The sequence below is a fragment of the Enhydra lutris genome, unplaced genomic scaffold (genome assembly GCF_002288905.1).
Source record: "Enhydra lutris kenyoni isolate GAN:26980312 unplaced genomic scaffold, ASM228890v2 scaffoldscaffold9, whole genome shotgun sequence".
Classification (NCBI taxonomy): domain Eukaryota; kingdom Metazoa; phylum Chordata; class Mammalia; order Carnivora; family Mustelidae; genus Enhydra; species Enhydra lutris.
In genome coordinates this window covers 10,176,373-10,197,859 of record NW_019154093.1, presented here as the reverse complement: position 1 = coordinate 10,197,859, position 21,487 = coordinate 10,176,373, and the positions used below count along the sequence as shown (strand labels likewise).

General features: G+C 40.1%; 1 protein-coding gene across 5 annotated transcripts in view; it reads right to left on the bottom strand.

Moving 5' to 3' along the window:
• LOC111143713 (microtubule-actin crosslinking factor 1) overlaps positions 1 to 21,487 on the bottom strand; it is a 349,979-nt gene that overhangs the window by 38,669 nt on the left and 289,823 nt on the right. For all 5 annotated transcript variants that reach the window (XM_022497542.1, XM_022497538.1, XM_022497540.1 and 2 more), the window contains 14 exons: positions 16,311 to 16,472; positions 15,941 to 16,111; positions 15,142 to 15,308; positions 10,797 to 10,956; positions 10,099 to 10,425; positions 9,053 to 9,137; positions 8,303 to 8,544; positions 7,380 to 7,586; positions 5,490 to 5,609; positions 4,953 to 5,060; positions 3,879 to 4,097; positions 2,467 to 2,670; positions 1,720 to 1,728; positions 520 to 751 (listed from right to left, as the gene is read on the bottom strand). In XM_022497542.1, the coding sequence (XP_022353250.1) occupies positions 520 to 751; positions 1,720 to 1,728; positions 2,467 to 2,670; positions 3,879 to 4,097; positions 4,953 to 5,060; positions 5,490 to 5,609; positions 7,380 to 7,586; positions 8,303 to 8,544; positions 9,053 to 9,137; positions 10,099 to 10,425; positions 10,797 to 10,956; positions 15,142 to 15,308; positions 15,941 to 16,111; positions 16,311 to 16,472 (2,413 nt within the window). The remainder of the gene's footprint in view (positions 1 to 519; positions 752 to 1,719; positions 1,729 to 2,466; positions 2,671 to 3,878; positions 4,098 to 4,952; positions 5,061 to 5,489; positions 5,610 to 7,379; positions 7,587 to 8,302; positions 8,545 to 9,052; positions 9,138 to 10,098; positions 10,426 to 10,796; positions 10,957 to 15,141; positions 15,309 to 15,940; positions 16,112 to 16,310; positions 16,473 to 21,487) is intronic.

Genomic DNA, 21,487 nt, shown 5'->3' with positions numbered 1-21,487 from the left:
GTAAAGGGGCTGAGATGAGAGTTCTGTTTCCAGTGTTCTGTGTTGGAACTCACTATGTTTCCCATATAAAGTGTTATAAAAGGTAGTTATGTTCTACCCACTAGGGATACTGCAGCATACTCATGTGAAGGGTTAAAAGAGCATTTGTTTCCTGGCCTGGGAATCTAACTAGCGATTGTAATCTTGTTTCAATGGGGGAGATGTGTTCTGAATTCTAAATGACTTCCAATGACTTTGTGGAATACTCATTACTTGGGGACTGCCTTCACATTCAGTGAAATGTATCTGGTGGGATGCTGGAGTCACCACAGCCTAGAATTTATTCTACTGATTTTCTTTAAAAAATAATTAGATTCAGGGGCACCTGGGTGGTTCTCCAGGTTAAGCATGTGACTCTTGACCTCAGCTCAGCTCTTGATCTCAGGGTCTTGAGTTCAAGCCCCATGCTGGGTATGGAGCCTACTTAAAGAGAAAAAAAAAAAAAAAGAAAAAAAAAAGAAAATTAGATTCATCAAGCACCTTTTGCAGCGAGATCCTTGTCAGCTCCCTGAGATCGCCCAATGAGCTCTTCTCCACGGCGCTTCAGGGCCTCAAAGGAAGGCTGCAGCTTTTCCAGCTCCACAGTGGCACTCTTATTGTCACTGATGCACTCTCTGATCTTGTCTACTTCAGCGGGGATCAGTGGTGGCATCCGCAGGCGAGAGGAGAGATTCTCCAGAGTCTCCAGCATGGGCTCAATTTTATCATGGAACTAAACAGATGTTGGACCATTAGCCATCACAGTAATACCTCATCACACTTCTGGGGGAAATGTTAGGGAATAAGGCCAGGCTATAAATCTACCACTGTTTGGGATGACTTGCATTCAGCCTAGCCTGATGGCTGTCAAGTGTTAGGTTTGCCCAAGAAATTGTTTTGGGCACAGCACACCTGTGCTGGCCCACCAAAAAGAGAAAGTAAATGTTTATTTGCAAAACAAACAAACAAAAAGATATTAAGTAATATGCTAGAAATCAACTCAAGTCATTTAGTGCTGTCACAATACTCCCCCTATTGCAACTAGGGTGACAAGAAAGGGACAAGACCATGAAACTGTGAGAGTCAGTGTGTCAACATCTCAGATGACAGTTGCATGCAACAGATTAGACCAACAAGTTAGAGGCCCTCCACCAACTGTGTAAATGAATGGGGAACTCAATATGCCACATGATTTGGAGATTAAAAGTAACATGGCATGCAATCTAATAACCCACTATATGTAATAGTGAGAAGGGAAAATGTCAGCATGATGAAAGGTATTAAGGAAGGCCAAATCTATCTTTATTCTAAAAGAACAATTTACCTTCCCACTTATCTGGTACTTTAAATAACAGGACTATAATCGTAAAATTTTCATTTACAATCTGAAGCAGATAAAGGGGAAAAGGGAGCAATGTAGATAAGCTTGCCCCCTTAAAAAGCTCTCTAGAACCACCTCTGGATTCACTGGAATAAGGCTTATCAACTCGAAGTGTCTTACAGGGAAGATACAGTGGGATTTCAATAAAATCACTCCCCACCACTCCCTCATTTCTAGGTTTCACCCCAAGTGAGACTGGCATAATAAATCACACTAATAAGCTTATTCCACTACAGTTAAGGGAATTTCCGTATAGGTAAATTCTCTCAATTGTCAGCTTCATAAGAACCCCCTAATCCCAGTGTGGGTGGGCACCTTACCTCTGCAATCTGTAATGGTGGGCGCGGTCAACACAACAATGAAATGTGACGATGTGGGGAAGACAGGAGCAGGCAGCAACAACACAAAGTAACACATTCCACAATGTGAGTGAGAGATGGGACGGAAGGTGGGGGGAAAAACTTGAGTAAGTACAAATATTAACCAAGAGTATTGAGACTAAACATAGGAAAAAAATACCCAGACATGACAAAAATACCACTAACAGTAATATATTAGTTGAAAAGTATGTAGTTACATGCTTTAAAGTCCACTGCTTGTGGTTTATGTTCCTCTTTGGCTCTTACTTCTCGCTACTTAAGCATCTTTTTCTGAACCAGGAACTAGCTGGTGGCCTCTTGAGTAAGACAACTAATGTGCTGTTCTCTAAATTTCAGAAGTAACAAGCCAAATAGGAACAAGACTTTTCTTGACACATTTGTTGTTTCAAGGAGAATTTATCCAAAATCATCCCTGCTAAAGACTCATAACAATACAAAGTTTTCAAGGAAACCATCAACAGAAAATATATACCAGCTGAGGTTAGTTTTACCCGCCCGCCCCGCATCAGTATACCAATGTTCCTTGGAACGAAAATATAGACAGGCAAAGGTTCCTGGTCTACTGATGATGTATTGTCAGCATGCTGGACTAGACATTCAAGACCACAGGGGCATACCTGACACACAGACCTCCTGCTTAGACTAAAGGACAGTGCTGAAGGGATCATGTGTTTAAGACACACATACCTGAGCCGACTGGGAAACAGCCTCATCCAGGGCCAGTGCCCGCTGGCGCACCTCCTCTTTTATTTGGGCATACAGGTTTTCTGCTTTCTGGTATTTTTCTTCCACCATTTCCCCCTCCTCAGGGTTTAACTCCTTTAGCTGTGGGCCTATCTTTAGCAGCTTATCGATATGGGGTTTGTGTTCGGCAATGGATTCCCTGAGTTGCTATGTAAAAAAAAATAAAGTGAGCATTTTTATACCAATTTATTTGCTTAAATATTTTGATTAGAGCTCATATCAACTTTGAGAGGAACAAGTGAACTGCTAAAAACCAGCAAGTCCCAGCATCTCACCATTTATGAAAGAAAAGACAAACATCTAAGTCTTAGGTTCTAATACTACATAATCCTCCTAATTTTCAAAAGCCATCAGATGTCCCATCACTCGGGAAGCCTTCCTAGACATGTCCTCTCTTACTCCCCACAACCCTCCCATTGATACAAGTTTAATCCCCCTCTTCTGTACATATAAATACGTCTGTGTACTATATTATAATTTACATGGTTAAACACCTGTCTCCCTCCCCAAACTGAGAGACACTAAGCAAGACAAGGCACAAATGGCAACATTTAGAGTAATCCAACCACTCCTTGACTTTATTGCTGGTTTCTTCCAGTTTATATCCTTCCATGTACAGGAACACAGAGAAAGGAATAAGCACAAGCCATTAACCACAAATAAAAGAAACATTAAAAACTATCTTTAATGGTAACAGCATAAAGTGTCTACAGATTCCCCTCCTCCCCTAAACGACATGCCACAAATGCTCTCTGCCCTTTCTTCATGGCTCCCATTCCAACTGGGGCCAAACCAAACGGAAAAAGCCACCCAGCCACACCCATCCCACAACATCCCACTGCGGCTGGAAAGATGAAAAATTCCCTTGATGCTCACTTAGTTCTTCACTTCTGCAATGCTCAGGGCTCTGACATCTCCATGCTTTTCTTTAATGTATTCATATTAAGGACCAGGGAAAGAATTCAGGTATGCATTTGTATTATGCAAAGAAATGCTAACGGATTAAGAATTAACTTCATGGGACGCCTGGGTGGCTCAGTTGGTTAAGCAGCTTCCTTCGGCTCAGGTCATGATCTCAGCGTCCTGGGATCGAGTCCCACATCGGGCTCCTTGCTCATCAGGGAGCCTGCTTCTCCCTCTGCCTCTGCCTGCCATTCTGTCTGCCTGTGCTTGCTCTCTCTCTCTCTCTCTCTCTCTGACAAATAAATAAATAAAATCTTTAAAAAAACAAAAAAGAATTAACTTCATAACACAGTACTTATATCCAGCAGGCACTGATAAACATGCTGTTTTCAAATAAATCGTGGAGCCCATGTTCAGTTGTGCAATGAAATAAAAGCCAGCATGCTCCTTACCCTCATCTCCTCCTGCTGCTGCCGGAGCTGCTCATGATCAATGGCCGGAGGAGGTAACTGTGTTATCAGTGCCCGGGTTTCCTCAATCCAGGGGCTGAGCTCCTCATAAGTTTCCCAAAACTGGTTCACCAAGACTTGGGCCCGCTCAAGGCGGGTGTAACGCTCTGAATTGAGCAGACTAATGGCTTCGTATTGCTGTATTAGAGATTCTGTCTTTTCCTATGAATAACAAAGTATAACATTTATTACTCTTACGAACCCTTCTTTTAAGGAAAAATGTCAGTGTATATCACACATTAAAAACCAAAGGATTTCTTTAGTTTTTAATGCTTAGAAATGGATTGAGAAAAATTACAAGTGATTTATATTTTCCTTATACTTACCTGAATTTTCTATTTTTTCCCATCACATATATATTGTTTCTAGACTTTTTAACATATGAAAGTAGTTTCAAAGACAGTCAAACAGAGCAAGCACAACACAGCATTAACCTTTTAGTGAAGACACACAACTTCAGACACAGCCTAATTATGGCGAGTCAGTTCAAGACAGAACAACTCAGGGCCTACAACGGACCCTCTGCCCATCAATTTTCACTTGGCTCTCTTCCTCTGAGAAAAACGTCTCCATAAACCCAACACTTATGCTTCATACATTTAAAGCAAGTAGCTTGATTTATGAGTATTTCTGAGGAAGCAGTGTAACCATAACCTTTACAAAAATAAACAAAACTGGTCTGATCATTTAGAAGGACCTGAAGAAAGAATATCTGCATATGGTTCTGAAAAATCCATTATAGATACTTTGAAAGGCAACTAAAAGATCCTTACGGACTGAAGAAGCAATTCCTCTGTTATAAAGAAAATGGATTTGCAATATATTTCCTATCACACAGTAGGACTGTTTGGACATCTGCACACACAGGGTTAGGGATGTGAACGCCCCCAGAACATCAAGCTGCACTTTATTACCATTATTGTGACAGAGAAGAAAAAACCTTAACTATCAGTTCATAACTGCACTGATGCATCATGGTCAAGATAAGAACATGGTGAATAAATAACTGCAATTCACCTGTAATACAGCTTTTTGCTCCTCCCCACATGTGCCAAAGATTTCACCACGATGACTGAAGAGTTCGTCCATTGAATCTTTGTGTCGAATGATGTCAATGGAGAAAGCCTTTGAAAGTGAACTAGAGTTAGATCACAAAGTAAAAGGACCCCAAGCCTGTTACCGAAATGTTAGACAAAAGTCTATGAAAAACTCCTTGCTCTGATGAAGCCACATCAAAACTCTTCTATGAAGTATGACACTTTGCCTATCCATACATCTTTAGTGCTTATCTTTTTAACAGCTTACAAAAGTATCGTCTCTCCTAAAAATCATCCAGAAAACTGATAACTATTCTTTCCTGAATTAATGGGCCTCTTGCTCCCTTTTCACAAAGCAAAGAATCTCTTCCTGTTCTTAAATATTTTTAATCTCTATCCATCATCATGAAATTGCATTATTCCACCTAGGATAGTCAGAAACTCTCCTATAGTCACTCTAAGCTGGTGAAGATTCTACTCACTCAGGGCACAGGGGATACATCTGTGTTACACTTACCTTCTGTACCTGCAGCTGAGCTGTGGTCTGGTCTTGTTCCAGGCGAATTGGACCCAGGGCCGTCAGTTTTCGTTTTGTTTCAGCAACCCAAGCTAGTTCTGCATCAGCAGCTTGCTCATACTAATAGACATATTAAAGGAAAATGAGCCAATTACATATAACAAAAGTCCATCTCCTAAGAATTTCTTCAACACAGAAAGGCCTGGATTTTCACTAATATGGTTTATGTTACAAAGTAAAGACAAAACTGGGGGAGAAGTTCATAAAATCATAAATCAAGATGCAGACAACTTGGAATGAATTAGGGGCACCTGGGTGGCTCAGTCACTAAGTATCTGCCTTCGTCTCAGGTCCTGATCCCAGGGTCCTGGGATCTAGCCCCGAATCAGGCTCCCTGCTCAGCGGGAAGCCTGCTTCTCCCTCTCCCACTCCCCCTGCTTGTGTTCCCTCTCTCACTGTGTCTCTCTGTGTCAAATAAATAAAATAAAATATAAAAAAAATTTTTTGAATGGATTATACTTCAAAAAATATGAGTCGATCCTATTTCAACTTCTTTAGAAAGAAGTTAACAAAACCCAGTTAGTGGTCCTATAGCTAGAAACAACAATGAAAACTGACACTCTTATAAATACACTTCTTGGGGTGCCTGGGTGGCTCAGTGGGTTAAAGCCTCTGCCTTTAGCTCAGGTCATGATCCCAGGGTCCTGGGATCGAGCCCCGCATCAGGCTCTCTGCTCAGCAGGGAGCCTGCTTCCTCCTCTCTCTCTGCCTGCCTCTCTGCCTACTTGTGATCTCTGTCAAATAAATAAAATCTTTAAAAAAAAAATACACTTCTTATCACAATCTTTTTATGAGCCTGTGCTCTTTCTGCCAGTTCTTTTCCCTACCCATACACTGAAGAGTACTTTTGTCATATGTTTAAATATATCACTAAAAATGGCAGCAGACAGTTGAGTCAAGTTAACTAGGAAGTACTTGCTTAGCTGAAGAAGTGTTAAGAATCCAGGAGAACACCCAACTTTTAAAGGGTCATGCAGAAACTAAGAAAAATGAAGAACATGTTCTATGTGACTGCTGTTTAATGAGGGTCCCCCCATTTCTTCTCTTCTTCAATTTTGCCAACCTACCTACTATCTTTTTAAAGAGGAAAATAAACTCCTCCCAAGCATGATAAATTTCATACTGAAATATTTGGCCAAGATTAGGGACATCAATAAAGACACGTTGGGGACACACCTGAAATCAGAGCAAACTTCTACGTGGTTCACAAAGATTTTGCTCATCACTGAACCCACGAAGTCATGTTGTATTTACTTTGCACCATGATACATTAATAGGTGCACATCCAGCTACAAAGGAAAGCAAATAACTTTTTCCCGAAAGCAGGAAGGAAAAAAAAAATTGAGGGAAATATGACACCTGTGTTTACTGGGAAGGTTCTATTTTGGATGGCTCTGCTATTTTGGTTAGCATATTTGATAGTAATTATAGTTCTTGGTTCCTTCCCCTCTTCCCCCAGCTAATGCTAAAACAGTTGATTATGTCAAACTAAGACTGGGATGTATTTAGACCTTTTGATCCTAGATATTATCTACTTCTATCAGAATCTGCCTCTTAATGGGGCAGTAGCTGAGAAGAGGGCTCACACAGATTCTACCACAAATTCCTGTCTTCTCAAAAAGGGTAAAATATTTTTGGTCAAACTAAGATCCATCCTCACATACCTTTATCCAATCACTTCCCATCCCTGAAATAATTTGTTACATCAGATTTTGCTTTATCTCATTATTCCTATTCCTGAGCCTGTATTTATGTGGGTCATAGTTCAATACTTTATATATATATCACTGCTGCCTAAAATATTAATGCAGAGGTGTTTATAAACATTACCTGTTGTGATCTCTGAATAGCAGCATCAATTTCATCCACCCTTTGTCCCACAGTGTCACTGACCAACTTGTACTGTTCGTTGGCATCAGATACAAGTTTATCCAGCCCTTCTCTGGCTCTCCATGGCACCAGCTCTAAGAGAGCACGGCTCACTTCATTCACTGTGTCCAACACCAGCCTGTGCTCCATGACCTCCTTCTTTAATTCCTAAGGAGGGAAAAAAGTTTTCAGGCCATTCCTTGCTAAATTAAGCACATTAGCAGCTGTGCTGGGTGGAAAGTGCTATCTCTACCACACATCCCAGCAGGGCTCTGACCTCCTTCCTCCACTTATTTTTTTCTTGTCTCAGATTTTTCAGTCATTCCACAGCCTGACTTAAGGCTTAGCTGCTGCTTAGAACTGTCTGCAACACTTCTTTGGCTAGACTGTCTCTGGGTAAAACAAAGAGTGTCTCTTTCTTTTTTTTTTTTTTCTCTCTACTTCAGTAGAAATGATAAAATAATTCTTTAAGCACAGGCATTTAACTCAATAAGTACCTACACAGTATTTCTGCACATCTAGAACTGTACTAGATCCTGCAGGAAAAACAAATATAACCATGAAGCACTCTCCAGAGAATGAGTTACAAAAGTAAATTTTAAAATAAAACTTCCCTGGGATCTGTTTAGTCAGTCTGTCAGTCTGAATCAATCAGACTGATCTGATTCAGTCTTTTTCCCCCCCTTCAGACCACAGCAAGTAGTCTTAATAAGTCTGCCTTTATGTCAGATCTTATTGTCCATGAGCAAACAAGAAACAAAGGGGGCAGAACTTTTTGGTTTAGATTTAAGGTAGAGACAGTTGGCGATAAAACTTAAAAATCTGAACTTAAGGATTTTAAGAGTAAATTTTTTTTCCCTTTACTGTGTGACATGACAGCTCACCTTCTGTCTTTGTTGAAACTGGGGTATCTGCTCCCCTGTGGGAGACTGTCCTCCACTAGCTGCCAGCTCCTCCTCCACTTCCTTTAGCCACCCAGTCAGTTCCTCATAAGTAGACTGGAACTTGGTGGCCAGCTGCCGGGCTTGCTCCAAAGTTCTGAGGGCCTTGGAGCTAGTGACTGTGATGTCTGCATAGCGAGTCTTGATTCCATCCAGTTTCTCTTGGATAAGCAATACCTCTTCACCTGTGGGGGACAGCGTGTAGTCATTTATATTTAAGAGGAAACGAGGGACTCTCCTTCCAGGGATCAGGAAGTCTCTTTAATCCCCCTTTCTTCAATGTAGAGCTTGCATTTTATAGATGCTCTCTCCCTATGGTAGCAATTTCACCTACCATTCCACACTAAGGGAAGTGGGAAATAAACCTTCTAATTGACAAAAGAAGCTATTTCTGAGATTATTAAGGTCTGAATTCAACTGCAGGTGTTTCTAGATGTTCCCAGCACCATTCCATGATTGCTGGCCCTACACATACTGGAAGGTAGGGGGAGCCGTCATCTACAAACAAACGTGAGACAACAAGGTAATAGGAAATAGGACCCCATGCTGCCAGTCTCCAGGATCACATGGTAATACAATCAGTGAATATAACCTATCCTATATACAAAGAGAAGTGGGTGTGCAGGGTGCTTATTTCCTGGGAGATGTGATTGAGTGACTACAGAGAGGCGAAGAGATGCACTTTCCAAGTACCTGTGGTTTGTTTTAGCAGAGCCTGACCATTTTTAATAGCTTGATCTACATTCTTCTTTCTATTAATGATTTCTTCATTTAAAGCCTGAAAGGAAAGAACAGCATTAATCTTAAAACTATGGCACAACAAAGGGAAAGAAAGGCGAGATCCTTAAGAGACCAAGTTTAAAGTAAAGAGACAAATACCAGGTTAGTTTACATATTGGATATTTGATTCCTTCATTATCTCTTTGGTTATGCCATTAAGTATTCAGAAAAATTAAACCTGATACTTATAGGCAAGTTCTCCCCTGTACTGGATAGGGAGAGATGTAGAATTTAATCAGTTTTACCAATACACTGGTACCAAACCTGAGCCCAAGAATGAAGGAAGTAGAATTCAGCAAAAATGTCTACTATGTCCAAAACCAACTCAGGAAGTTCAAGAGAAGAAAGTCAGCAAGAACAGGCTGACTTCAATCAGGATCCTGCTTAAAAATTCTCAATATCTGAAGTCAATGAAGCAGAATTTTAGGTCATTAACAACAACAACAACAACAACAACAACAAAACAACTGCTTTGTCTATTTTTACTAAGAAATTTCATAAAAATTAGATGAAAAGAACAATTTTTTTTTTCTATTAAGATGACAATCCCTGGAATTTGAGCACATAAACCTAGAAAAATTTTCAGAAGTTACAGCTATGTGGTCAAACCCTGGCATTGTTTAGGTATTTGGCTTTGTTAAATTACATTCTCTTTGATAAAACTGCTCAGATAGAAACTGAGTGATACCTGACCTAATGATGTAAAACATGAGTTGGAGATGGGATGGCCCCTGACTGTACTCTGGATCTTCCAGAGTTACTGATTCAGTTTAAGGGCAAGTATTTCCATGGACTCATCTAAGAATAGATCAGTCCTTAGCAACAAGTCTATAACTACGTGCTTATGTATAAAATTAAATTGTTTGGAATGAAAAAGAGAAAAGAAATGAAGAAAAACATGAATCAAAATTACAAAATAACTTCATAACATGACTGATAAAAATGGAAAACGTGAATACCAGGTGGTCAGCATGCTGTTTCTGCAGGACATCCTGTCTGTAATCCTTTACGAACACTGAACTGAGCTTGTCCTCAACCTCAGCCAGCCAGTTGAGCACCTCCACCTCATCCTCCCCGAACAGTCTAGCGTTACACAGTGCTTGTTCAAGCAGGGCTGCTTTCCGACAGCCCCGGTCTTGAATCTCACTGTATCGGGCCTGCAAGGAGTCTAGCTTTTCTGACAGCACGCCCTGCTCTGCAGAGCATGTCAGGGAGGAGAGGGACTGCCCAATTTTGACTGCCTGGTGCACATCTGTTGCATGGCTTTCTATTTCTTCCTCCAGAGCCTGGAAATCCAGATGGAAAAAATGAATAACAGAAACAGAATAAATGAAAAGTAAACATGAAACAATGAATAACAAATGATACAATAAATTAAATAATATAAAAAGTTCACCTACTGAAAGGCAAAAATAATATAAAAAGTGAGAACAAAAGCTGTTTTTTCCTGATGGCAGCCTATTGGTCTATTGTTATTTTTACTTCAAGGATGTGACTATTCCCATGGATAATCTGACCATATTTCAAATTAAACTTTGACACCCCCCCCCAACATCCCTCCCCCGGCCAAACGTATCTTCTAGACTGCTACAGGCAGTTAATTTCTAGGCTTTCTGACTGCAGTGCTGTGTTTTCATTTGCCACAGCCTCTCCCTACCTTGTGCCGGGTGATCTGTTGCTGTATTTTGGCAGTCTGAGTGCCAACAGGTTCTGAGTTAGCGAGCTTTTTCTCTGTGACAGATAAGAAGTCAGAAATAGGCTCAGCTGTCTCATGGAATTGTTTGGCCAGAACCAGGATATCTTCCAGTTGTTTTTGCCTACACAAATATATAGAACAAACTGCTCAGGCAAAAATTCACATTAAGACTAATAGTACTACATTCAGTGAAATACCAATCTTTAGCTGGTACATTTTAAGTATTAATAGTAAACAGAACATATATATATATATTACTTTGTGGTTTTAAAGGCTTGCCATAAACATTCCCTTATTTTGGTTCTATCATCACCCTGTAAGATAGGCGGAATTATTATCTCACTATTACAAAAGAGAAAACTGACCCTGAAGGCTTAAAGAAAGATTTGTCTATTTCACCCAATGAATAGTAACAATGCAATAAGGATTTGAATCAGACTTTCTAATGCTCTCTTAGGGGATGTAGCACATGCATCATCTAAATATGAGACCAAAATGAAGTTTTAAGGGAGTCAAAAAAATTATCAGTTTTCATTTCTCTCTCCCTGTCACTGCTACCTTCACTGAGTTAAGAAAAGCGAGCATGTGAGGAGCAAAGGCAGACTATGAACTAGAACTCCTTCACCATCTCCCTCATTCCAATGATTTTGAGCACCAGAACACAACTTTGAATCCAGATCTAAGGCAAAAAAAAATGACCTCAGACTAGCTGAATTTGCCAACACACATGGCAGTCAAAAGATTATAGACTTCACAGCTCACTTGGAATCTCAAATCTCATTTAATATAACATCCATACTAAATAAGCTTAGATTTCAAGTATCCTATAGATTAAAAATTACACAGGGGAGGGGGAGTCTGATAGGAAAGTGAAAGAAAAACAACTACAGAACTAGATTAGCACACATTAAAATATAAGGTCATAATTATGTCTTTGAATCACTAAGAACAGACTAAAGGCTGTGTCATTTGAAAAGGCCTGGAAGTATATGACACACTTTAGTTCAATAAACCTTTACTGAACGGGATGTGTGCCAGATCCTATGCTGTGTACCCTGGACAAATTTATTTTCTTTATTTGAGAGAGAGCAAGAGAGTGTAGGTGTGCATATGGGGCATGGGTGGGAGCTGCAGAGGCAAAGGGACAAGTAGAATCCGTGCTGAGCACAAAGTCTCATGTGGGGCTTGATCTCAGGATCCTGGATCATCACCTGAACCAAAATCAAGAGTCAGACACCTAACCAACTCAGCCACCCAGTCACCCACAAATTTATTTTAATAAAAAATGATTTAAATATAAAGGCTTACCATTTTAATGATCTGGAAATCCAATTATGTTTAAATATAAAGAAAAATGTATTGCTAAATACTGTTTTAATTTCAATTTTTAAAAATAAACTTCTTGGTTTTTTTTTTTTTTTTAAAGATTTTATTTATTTGAGAGAGAGAGAGAGAGCAGGTGCACAGTAAACAGAGGGGTAGAGGGGGAGGGAGAGAGAATCCCAAGGAGACTCCCTGCTGAGCAGACAGCCCAAAGTGGGGCTTAATCCCACAACCCTGAAATCATGACCTGAGTTGAAATCAAGAGTTGGATGTTCAAGGGACTGAACCACACAGGTGCCCCAATTTTTATTATTGCTATTTTTTTAATGTTGAAGAATATGAAGCTGCTCTATTTATTTTTAAAGTAAACTTTAGGCTCAATGTGGGGCTCAAACTGACAATCCCAAGGTCAGGGGTCATATGCTCTATTGACTAAGCCAGCCAAACGCCCCTCTAAATGCTTTTTTTTTATTTGACATACAGAGATCACAAGTAGGCAGAGAGGCAAGCAGAGAGAGAGGAGGAAGCAGGCTTCCTGCTGAGCACAGAGCCTGATGCAGGGCTCGATCCCAGGACCCTGAGATCATGACCTGAGCCAAAGGCAGAGGCTTAACACACTGAGCCACCCAGGCACCCTGCTATTTTTTTTATTAATTATTTTTATTAACATATAATGTATTATTTGCCCCAGGGGTACAGGTCTGTGAATTGTCAGGCTCTAAGTGCTATTTTTAAATGTCAATATGAACTACAGAATAATCTGTTTGTGCCAGCCTTCAAAACACATCTTTAATTACTATAACTAAAGCACATAATCTTAAAAATTATATATACACATACATATGTATATACATATGTGTGTGTGTGTGTGTGTGTGTGTGTATAATGAAAAAAATTATCCCTGATTTTTGTGTCTTTCTGACTTATCTCTGGATTTGGGAATGTCAAAGTTTAAAGAACTCAATGTAATAGGATTTGGGGTAGCAAAGAGTGAACATAATTTAGAGGTATCAAAAATCCAATATTAAAGAATCTAAATAAAAGTCTTTAGGATATCTGTAACAAATACAGTTGCTCTTGGTATTTCTCTTTAAAATAACCCAGAAATTTAATCTGGGTCTCTTTAAAATGACCCAGAAACTGTGCTAGCCTAGGAGGATGGAAGTGGGTAGGATAGAAGGAAAACATCATTGAAAGATACCTCAGAAATAAATCGGAGACTTCAATAAGCTTATGGGCATAGGAGATTAAGTACATAAAATAATGATACAAGGTAAATATAAAGAATTACAGCAGTTAAGAGGAAGATGGAGGTATTCCATGCTTGGGGAACAAAGATAAGCTTCATAGAAAAGGATAAGATAAACTCAGGTATTTCATGGAAGATGCAACACCATCAGTAAAGACACAGAATTAGGAAGTGACTGAAGATACTGAGGAATATGGCATACTTCACCTATAATATAAGGAGTGAGAAGAGCAGAGACTAAGAAATGTAGATTAGGGCCAAATAGCTGAGGGCTTCCAATGTTGGGTTTAGATTTTATTTCATAGGCAATAGGGAGTCATTAAATTTCTGAGCAAGGTGAAGGGGAAGTCGCAGGGATAAGTGGTAATTGAGTGATGAGTGACTAGTGATGAGTTAGTTTGGGGAACTACCTCAAGTGCACTAGCCCAAGTCAGGAACTGAGCCGGAATTAGAGAAATGAATGAACAGGGCAGACACTATGGAAGTAAAATGGACAGAATTTAGCATTCTAATAGATGTGGGAACACAAAGGAGTGGGGGAGAAAGGGTAAAAAATGAAGTTAAGTTTTGAAGCCTAGTAACTGGAAGGTTAATGGCACTATTAATGGAAATGGACAAAGTGAAGAAAAAAAAGCAGTGCAAACTAGAAATAAAAATAAGCGTAATTAAAAAAATATGCGTTCTTTCATTTTTGTTTCTCCCACTAATATGTTCAACAATACTTTGCAACCCAGATAAGAAAACAAGCACACTGTAGGCCAGTGGAAATAAGGAGACAGAAGAGCTAGTTAGTTGACCACTGCCACTGGCTACCTAGAAAACTGAAAGAATCATAAATGATCATCTACACTACTCTCATACAGATTTAACTAGCTAACATTTATTTTTAAAACTGGGGACAATATAGGGGCGCCTGGGTGGCTCAGTGGGTTAAAGCCTCTGCCTTCGGCTCAGGTCATGATTGCAGGGTCCTGGGATCAAGCCCCGCATCCGGCTCTCTGCTCAGCAGGGAATCTGCTTCCTCCTCTCTCTCTGCCTGCTTCTCTGCCTACTTGTGATCTCTGTCTGTCAAATAAATAAATAAAATCTTTAAAAAAACTGGAGACAATATAAGGTAAAAGACATTCAGGTGACATACTAAGCTTAAATAATGTTGGGTACATAGCTACAGAAGGAGAAAGCACTTCCTTAAAGGAGAAAAGTATGCCGCCTGTCTTTTGGCCCCTTACTGAAGATTGTTCATGCATCTCTTGAATGTCCATGTATTTAAGAGAATCACAGACTAGCTCCTAGATGCAAAAACATCTAATATTGGGATAAGCAATCAGAAAAGAAACATGATAAATTTCAATTCCAAGTATCAAAAATATTACTTATAAATATGAAGGGGAAAAATCTGTCTCAAAAACTCAGAAAATAACTTGGCTGGATTGCAGGCGTCAGTGTCTGTCGGTTTGGAACCACGAATATATCTCAGCAGAACAACAACACAGAGCAATGAGTCTTCCAGCTCTCAGAAATTCCTGGAGTAGCTGAGACTTATTTCCTGAGAGTGACTGTGATTATGAGGATCATCTCCGAAAACTTATTCTCCTTCAAGATAAAAGGCCATGACACACCTGCCCAAACACTCTACGACTCATGCAGGACCTTTTAGAGCACTCAAGGATGGCAAGTCAAAAACTGGACAAAACACGTTCTCTGACCCATTCCTCAAAACCCCTTTGGCCTTACCTGGCTGCTGCCTTGCTGAGTAGTCCAGTCCACCTACTTTCAAGACCCTCCAACTGTCCAGTGATTTTCTCCCGATCAGCCAGCTCAGCTGACTGGGCTATTCTGCCTCCTTCCGCTTGAAGCATATCTACTGTGGCCTTCCGATCATCGAGGAGCCGCTGGAGCAACTAGAGCACATAATGTTTAAGGAGAATGAAGAGTGGTTACACAAGGTCACTTTACAGTCTGAAATAAGGAAGAAAATACGAACAAACAAAAGATCCCCAAGCCCCACCGCACCAAATCCTAAACTGGATCGAGTAGTGGTGGCTTTTTTTCCAACCTGAGGCAAAAACATGAGAGGCAGCAAAGTTGCTACCCCTGCATGGACTTCTCATATGCTTACTTTGGTTTTTAAATGGAGGAGTGATGGTCACTATGTGACTAACAGGGAACTTATTTTGAACCAGGAGAAAAATGCACTGAAATGGAAATTAAGCCAACAAAAAATATAGACAGAAACTTATTTATACATAATATACTGTGTTATTCAGAATACTGCTGACGCTAAAAACCTCATAAGACAGAGCTCTGAGTGAAAACACAAATGCAGACAACTGTTTGGTCCAGTATGTGCCACAGGAAGCTGGTTGATGAAGTGAGATGAGGAGAATCAGTTTTCATTTTTCTTTTCATGATCACACAAAGTAGGTCAGGATTCTCCTAAAACTCTGGAATATGCTCCTGAACTCTTAAGCACATGTGTTGTCTGCCACTCCCCACGGCTGTTCCAGTTCACCCTCCCAACATTCTCGCTTACCTTCTGTTCTTGGATCTGTGCTTTCACCACTTTATACTCGGCAGATGGAGGCTTCTGATTGGCTATGAGCTCCTCAGTGTCCGCCAACCAGCTGAGCAACGGCTCCAAGGCATCTTGAAACTTCCCACAATGCAACAAAGCCTCCTGCAGTTGTGCAATTCTTTGTGCAACCTGTATCACAGATGTGGGGCCTCGTTAGGAGGAAGCAGAGAGCTTTTTAAATGATTGCCGCCCCCCCCACCCCGTAACTCCAGATTGCAACTGCTAAATTTGTATTTGCATTCAGATTGCAGGGAAACCTCAGCTTGAGATGTGCCTTTTCTAAGCTCCCCATTCCCAGGGCACTAGTTACCCCCCACTGGCCACTCGCCTTTTTGTTCAGTGTGTTCCATCGAGCATTGATCTCCTCCATGTCATGTTCCAAACCCTGCACGTCACAGTTTTTCCCCGCACTCTGAATCAACCCCTGGCCGAGTCCATTCACCTGCTGTAGCTTCATTTGAAGGGGATCCACCTGTTCTTTCTGAAACATCTAGATAATTGCAAGTCAAAGATTTAATCTAAAGGCAGCAATCAGAACCTCTACACCACACAATGACTGGTCATTCTTGGGAGATTTATATTTAACAAAAGAGGGGCAAGAAAAAAAAAAAGAGAGAAAACAAGCCATTTGTACAGGGAACTATCAAAGAAACATGTGGTTTCATATTTCAGTACATCCTCCTACGGACAAGTAATTACAGAGAGTTATGGCACTACTTAGGTCTTTTAGCCAATGACTCGTGGTTGGTTGGTTGGTTTCTGCTTGCTTAATTTTTAATGCAAAAAGCTATAGGGAATAGAGAAGCATCAGTCTGAAGATATCATAAAAGTGTGATGTATATCAATCCTAAAAGGGAAGAATATCAAATGACCAGTATTTAAGATTAAAAATACCTTGGGGAACAGCTTTAACATACCACTGATACATGCAATGCTCTTCTTTGACTAGGAACAATAACTCAATTAGCCAAAACATTATTAATGTTGTGAAAAATGCCAACCTCATAGTTTAATCCCCCTGTGGTCATTTAATTCCATTCTGGTCCAGGGCCACAGACCACACACCGCTAATAATCTTGGAGCAGTATTCCTGAGATTACAAAGGGAAATGGGCCAGTAATACTGGGAAATGTCCTCACCAACTTCAGACACATACTCTGAGATGCAGATATACATAAAGCATTCTTAAAATTATAATACTGAATATCCATGTTCATCATTAAACAATGGAATTTTAAAACAATGTGAAGAAGTGTAACAACGCATGTTTCTTTCTACTGAAGTTCATAAGCTCCATTATGACTTAGAAAGGAAACAGAGTAAAAAGAAAATGATACTTTGACACATTAATAGTATTAAGGAAAAGAATGAAACAGATAATTATCTCAAAGATCAGACTTCTCTCAATTATCAATTATCAGAGGATAAAATCAGCCACATTCCACACATTTTATAGATCCAATCTGGATCTATTGCCATTCTCTTTTCTTCTATAAAATGTTCCTTCAGTTTTAGTGACACAGGTGAGTCAACTAAAGCCAAAGAAGGACAAAAAATGGAAGAAAACAAAAATGTAAAAGAAAAACATAAACTCGGGTTAGGATTAATTTTGGCCTATATGAGACTACAGATTACACTTGGATTAGGAAACGGATTCTTGAGAGAATGGGCTATGGCTGGATAAGTGACTCACCAGGGAGGAAAAGCCCCAGGGAACATGAAAAAAGGAAGGTTTCAAAGGTAATTACCAGGGAGCTTCATTTTATACTATAATTTGATTACACCATATTTTGTTAGGCAACACTACAAGGCGGTTCAGCTAAAAATGACTGTTGCCCCAACAACATGATTCCTGGAAAAAGCAAGTGCTATGATTCCATTTTCTACTAAAGATGTTTTCACTGCAGAAAAATCAAAGCAGAGGGGGTAAAAAAAACAACTCCGATGTTTTAAGTTGCTTAGGTACAACAAAACGGTGGTGGTAGTGGTGGTAGGGTGTGGGGATTGGAAAGGCAAAGAAAGAAAACCAAAGGTGAGGAGGGAAGACACATCAAGTTCACACTGAAGAGCCCACTTTTATCCAGTAAGCAAATCTTGTGTCATACTTAACATTTAAATTCCTTCTGTGCTGTCCAATATGAGGTTATTTAACTAAAATTCAGTTCCTCAACCACACTAAGCCACATTTCGTGTGGTCAACAGCTGTATGTGGTTAAGTGCCTATTGTACTGGGCAGTACAGATAGGGAATATCTCCATCTTGGCAAGAAACTCTACTGGCTAGTGATATACATGACACAGAAAAGTAAAATACATTCAAATAACTTAGTAATCTCTTTCATATAACAGAGGTAATTCTTTTAAAAAATCTGCATTTACTTTGTCAATGAACATTTCCTATGGAAGCATTAGAGATTCCTTCTTTTGTTTCCCAACCTCCATTCCATGGATTGAGTTGACAGGGAATGGGTATATGTCTCATCTTTTGTCCAGAAGTTTGAGAATCTATGATAGTACTTCTAAATAAACACTATCTAAATATTTACTTTGAACACAAGTGAACAGAATGTTATAGAAAGTACATTTGAAAATACTTGCTCCCTTCTCTCAACTCCCAAATAAAGCTGTTCTGCAAAATCAGTGCTTTCAGATGCATTAAAATTCCTACTCCTCAGTATTTCAATGGGGCTGTGCCATGTTATTAACCAACCAGAGCTGGCAGACATTTCCCAGAGCAAAACACTAGTAAAAATTATTGCAAGAGTGTAAGATGCAACTGGGACATAAAACAGAAAATTTCCCAAAGAGCTTTTTTTTTTTTTTTTTTAGTTTATTTATTTGATAGAGAGATCACGAGTAGGCAGAGAAGCAGGCAGAGAGAGAGGGAAGAAGCAGGCTCCCTGCTGAGCAGAGAGCCCGATGTGGGGCTCGATCCCAGGACCCTGAGATCATGACCTGAGCCGAAGGCAGAGGCTTTAACCCACTGAGCCACCCAGGCACCCCCTTAAAAAAAAAAAAAAAAAAAGATTTATTATTTACTTGTTTGACAGACAGAGATCACAAGGAGGCAGAGAGGCAGGCAGAGAGAGTGGGGAGCAGAGATCCTGAAGCAGGGTTCGATCCCAAGACCCTGAGATCATGACCTGAGCTGAATGCAAAGGCTTAACCCACTGTGCCAAACAGGCACCCCCTAAAGAACTTCTTCTTCTTCTTCTTTTTTTTTTTTTTTTTAAGATTTTATTTATTTGAGAGACGGTGAGAGAGGGCATGAAAGGGGAGAGGTCAGAGGGAGAAGCAGACTCCCCGTGGAACTGGGAGCCCAATGTGGGACTCAATCCCAGGACTCCAGGATCATGACCTGGGCCGAAGGCAGTTGCCTAACCAACTTAGCCACCCAGGCACCCCTTAAAACACTTTAGTCTTTGCTAATACCACATTCTCCCAATTTTCATCCTGCCTGATCCATTTTTTATCTCCTTTGCTCTCTCCCTCCTTTTCTTCTAGACCTCCAAATGTTCATCTTTGGGAGATGGGGGTCAGGGGAAGATGTCAGTCTTGGGTTTTCTTCTTGGCAATTCTATCTATTCCTGTGGCTTTAAATATTAACCATGATGTTTATGGTATGTTTGTGTATGTGTGTACAAATATATATGTGTGTGCATCTGTACATCCAAATATTTTCTTAATATTGCCATACAAATGAATCATGGGTACCTCAAAAACCTAACCATTCCACAACTGAACAGTACCTCCTCCTTTCCTCTTCCCCCAAACCTGTTCTTCCTAAATCAATAATTTACTACTGCTCCCATCCACTCAGTTGTACAAACTAGAACCTAGAAGCAAACCTTGAGAACTCCCTTTCCTTCTCCTTCCCTTCCTACATAAAGTCATTATCAGGTCTTATTGATTCTGCCTCCAAAATATATCTTGAGTCTAACCAACTGGTCTTCAAATCCACTGACGCCTCTCTAGTCCAAGCCACCTAGACAACTGCAATAACCTAGCAGCCTCGCTACTCTGTCCTTAATTCCCGTTAATGCGCTCCACAAATAGCAGCCAGTATGATTTCTTCGTGTATGTGTTTATTTTTATTTTTTTTTTGCAAACCATTCAGTGTTTTCTCTATCTCATGCCAATCCTAAGACAAATTAATAAAATGTAAGGCAAAATAAACCTCAGATTTATAAACTCCAGCCAGTGTTGAGAATGTTTACTGTCTAGGTAGGGTTGTTTTCTCTATAGTTAGGCTGAGAGTAATGTTTTAAAAATGTAAATGAGGGGCGCCTGGGTGGCTCAGTTGGTTAAGTGTCTGCCTTTGGCTCAGGTCATGACCCCAAAGTCCTGGGATCGAGTCTGCATCAGGCTCCTTGCTCAGCAGGGAGCCTGCTCCTCCCTCTGCCTGCCTCTCCCCCTGCTTGTGCTCTCTCTGTCAAATAAATAAATAAAACCTTTTAAAAATATAAAATAAAAAAATAAAAATGTAAATGAAATCATTAAAATCCTTCTTTCTTTCTTGGTTTTGACTCAGATCGTGATCTCATGGTCATAGGATTGAGCCCTGTGTGGGGCTCCACAAACAGCATGGGGTGTGCTTGAGATTCTCTCTCCCTCTGAAATAAATAAATCCTAAAAAAAAAAAAAAAAAGTCACATGGTCTTCTGAGCCAGCCAGGTGCTCCTATATTTGTGTCCTTTTTGCTTAATATCTGCCTCTGCTAATACAATGTAAGTTCCACAAGGGCAAGGACTATGCCAATCCTATTCACTGCAGGAGCCCCAATACCTGGCACAGAGTAGGTATGCAATAAGTATTTATCCAGTGAATGAATGAATACTTTTATAGAAATGGTATTAGGCAAGGCAAACAAATTTAGGAAGGTTCTGCTGATCAGTTGAGCATTCAAACACTGAGCTAAGATTGTAGGGCTCCCCAATTTTTGCTTTTTAAAAGACTTTCTTATAAATTTTGAATTTTATAGAACCCCTAATTTTATACAAGATTTTTTGTCTTCCGTTGAACTAGTGTCTGGAAATAAGACTGAGGAAATCTGCAAAAGAGAAGAGGGTTTAAATAACCACAGATTGTTCTCTCAGTGGGCCTAGGATCCCACTAAAGGGATAGCAGATTAAGTTCTAGCATTTTGGTTCTTCTATCAATTGCTCGCTAATGCTATTAGAAAATTTATTAGGCCTTTGGACGCCTGGGTGGCCCAGTCAGTTAAGTGGCTGCCTTTGGCCATGATCCCAGGGTCCTGGGATGGTGCCCAGGCCCCCAGTGTCCAGTTCCCTGCTCAGCAGGGAGTCCGCTTCTCCCTCTGCCCACCCCACTCCATGTGCTTATGAGCAAGTGCATGTGCTCTCTCTCTCTCAAATAAAATCTTGAAAAAAAGAGAAAATTTATGTCTATTTTAATCATGTATACATGTGTGTATTTGCATATATGCACAGACACACAAAATCTAAATTGCATTTCAGGTATGATCACTTGCTGAGTTCTAAGTGTT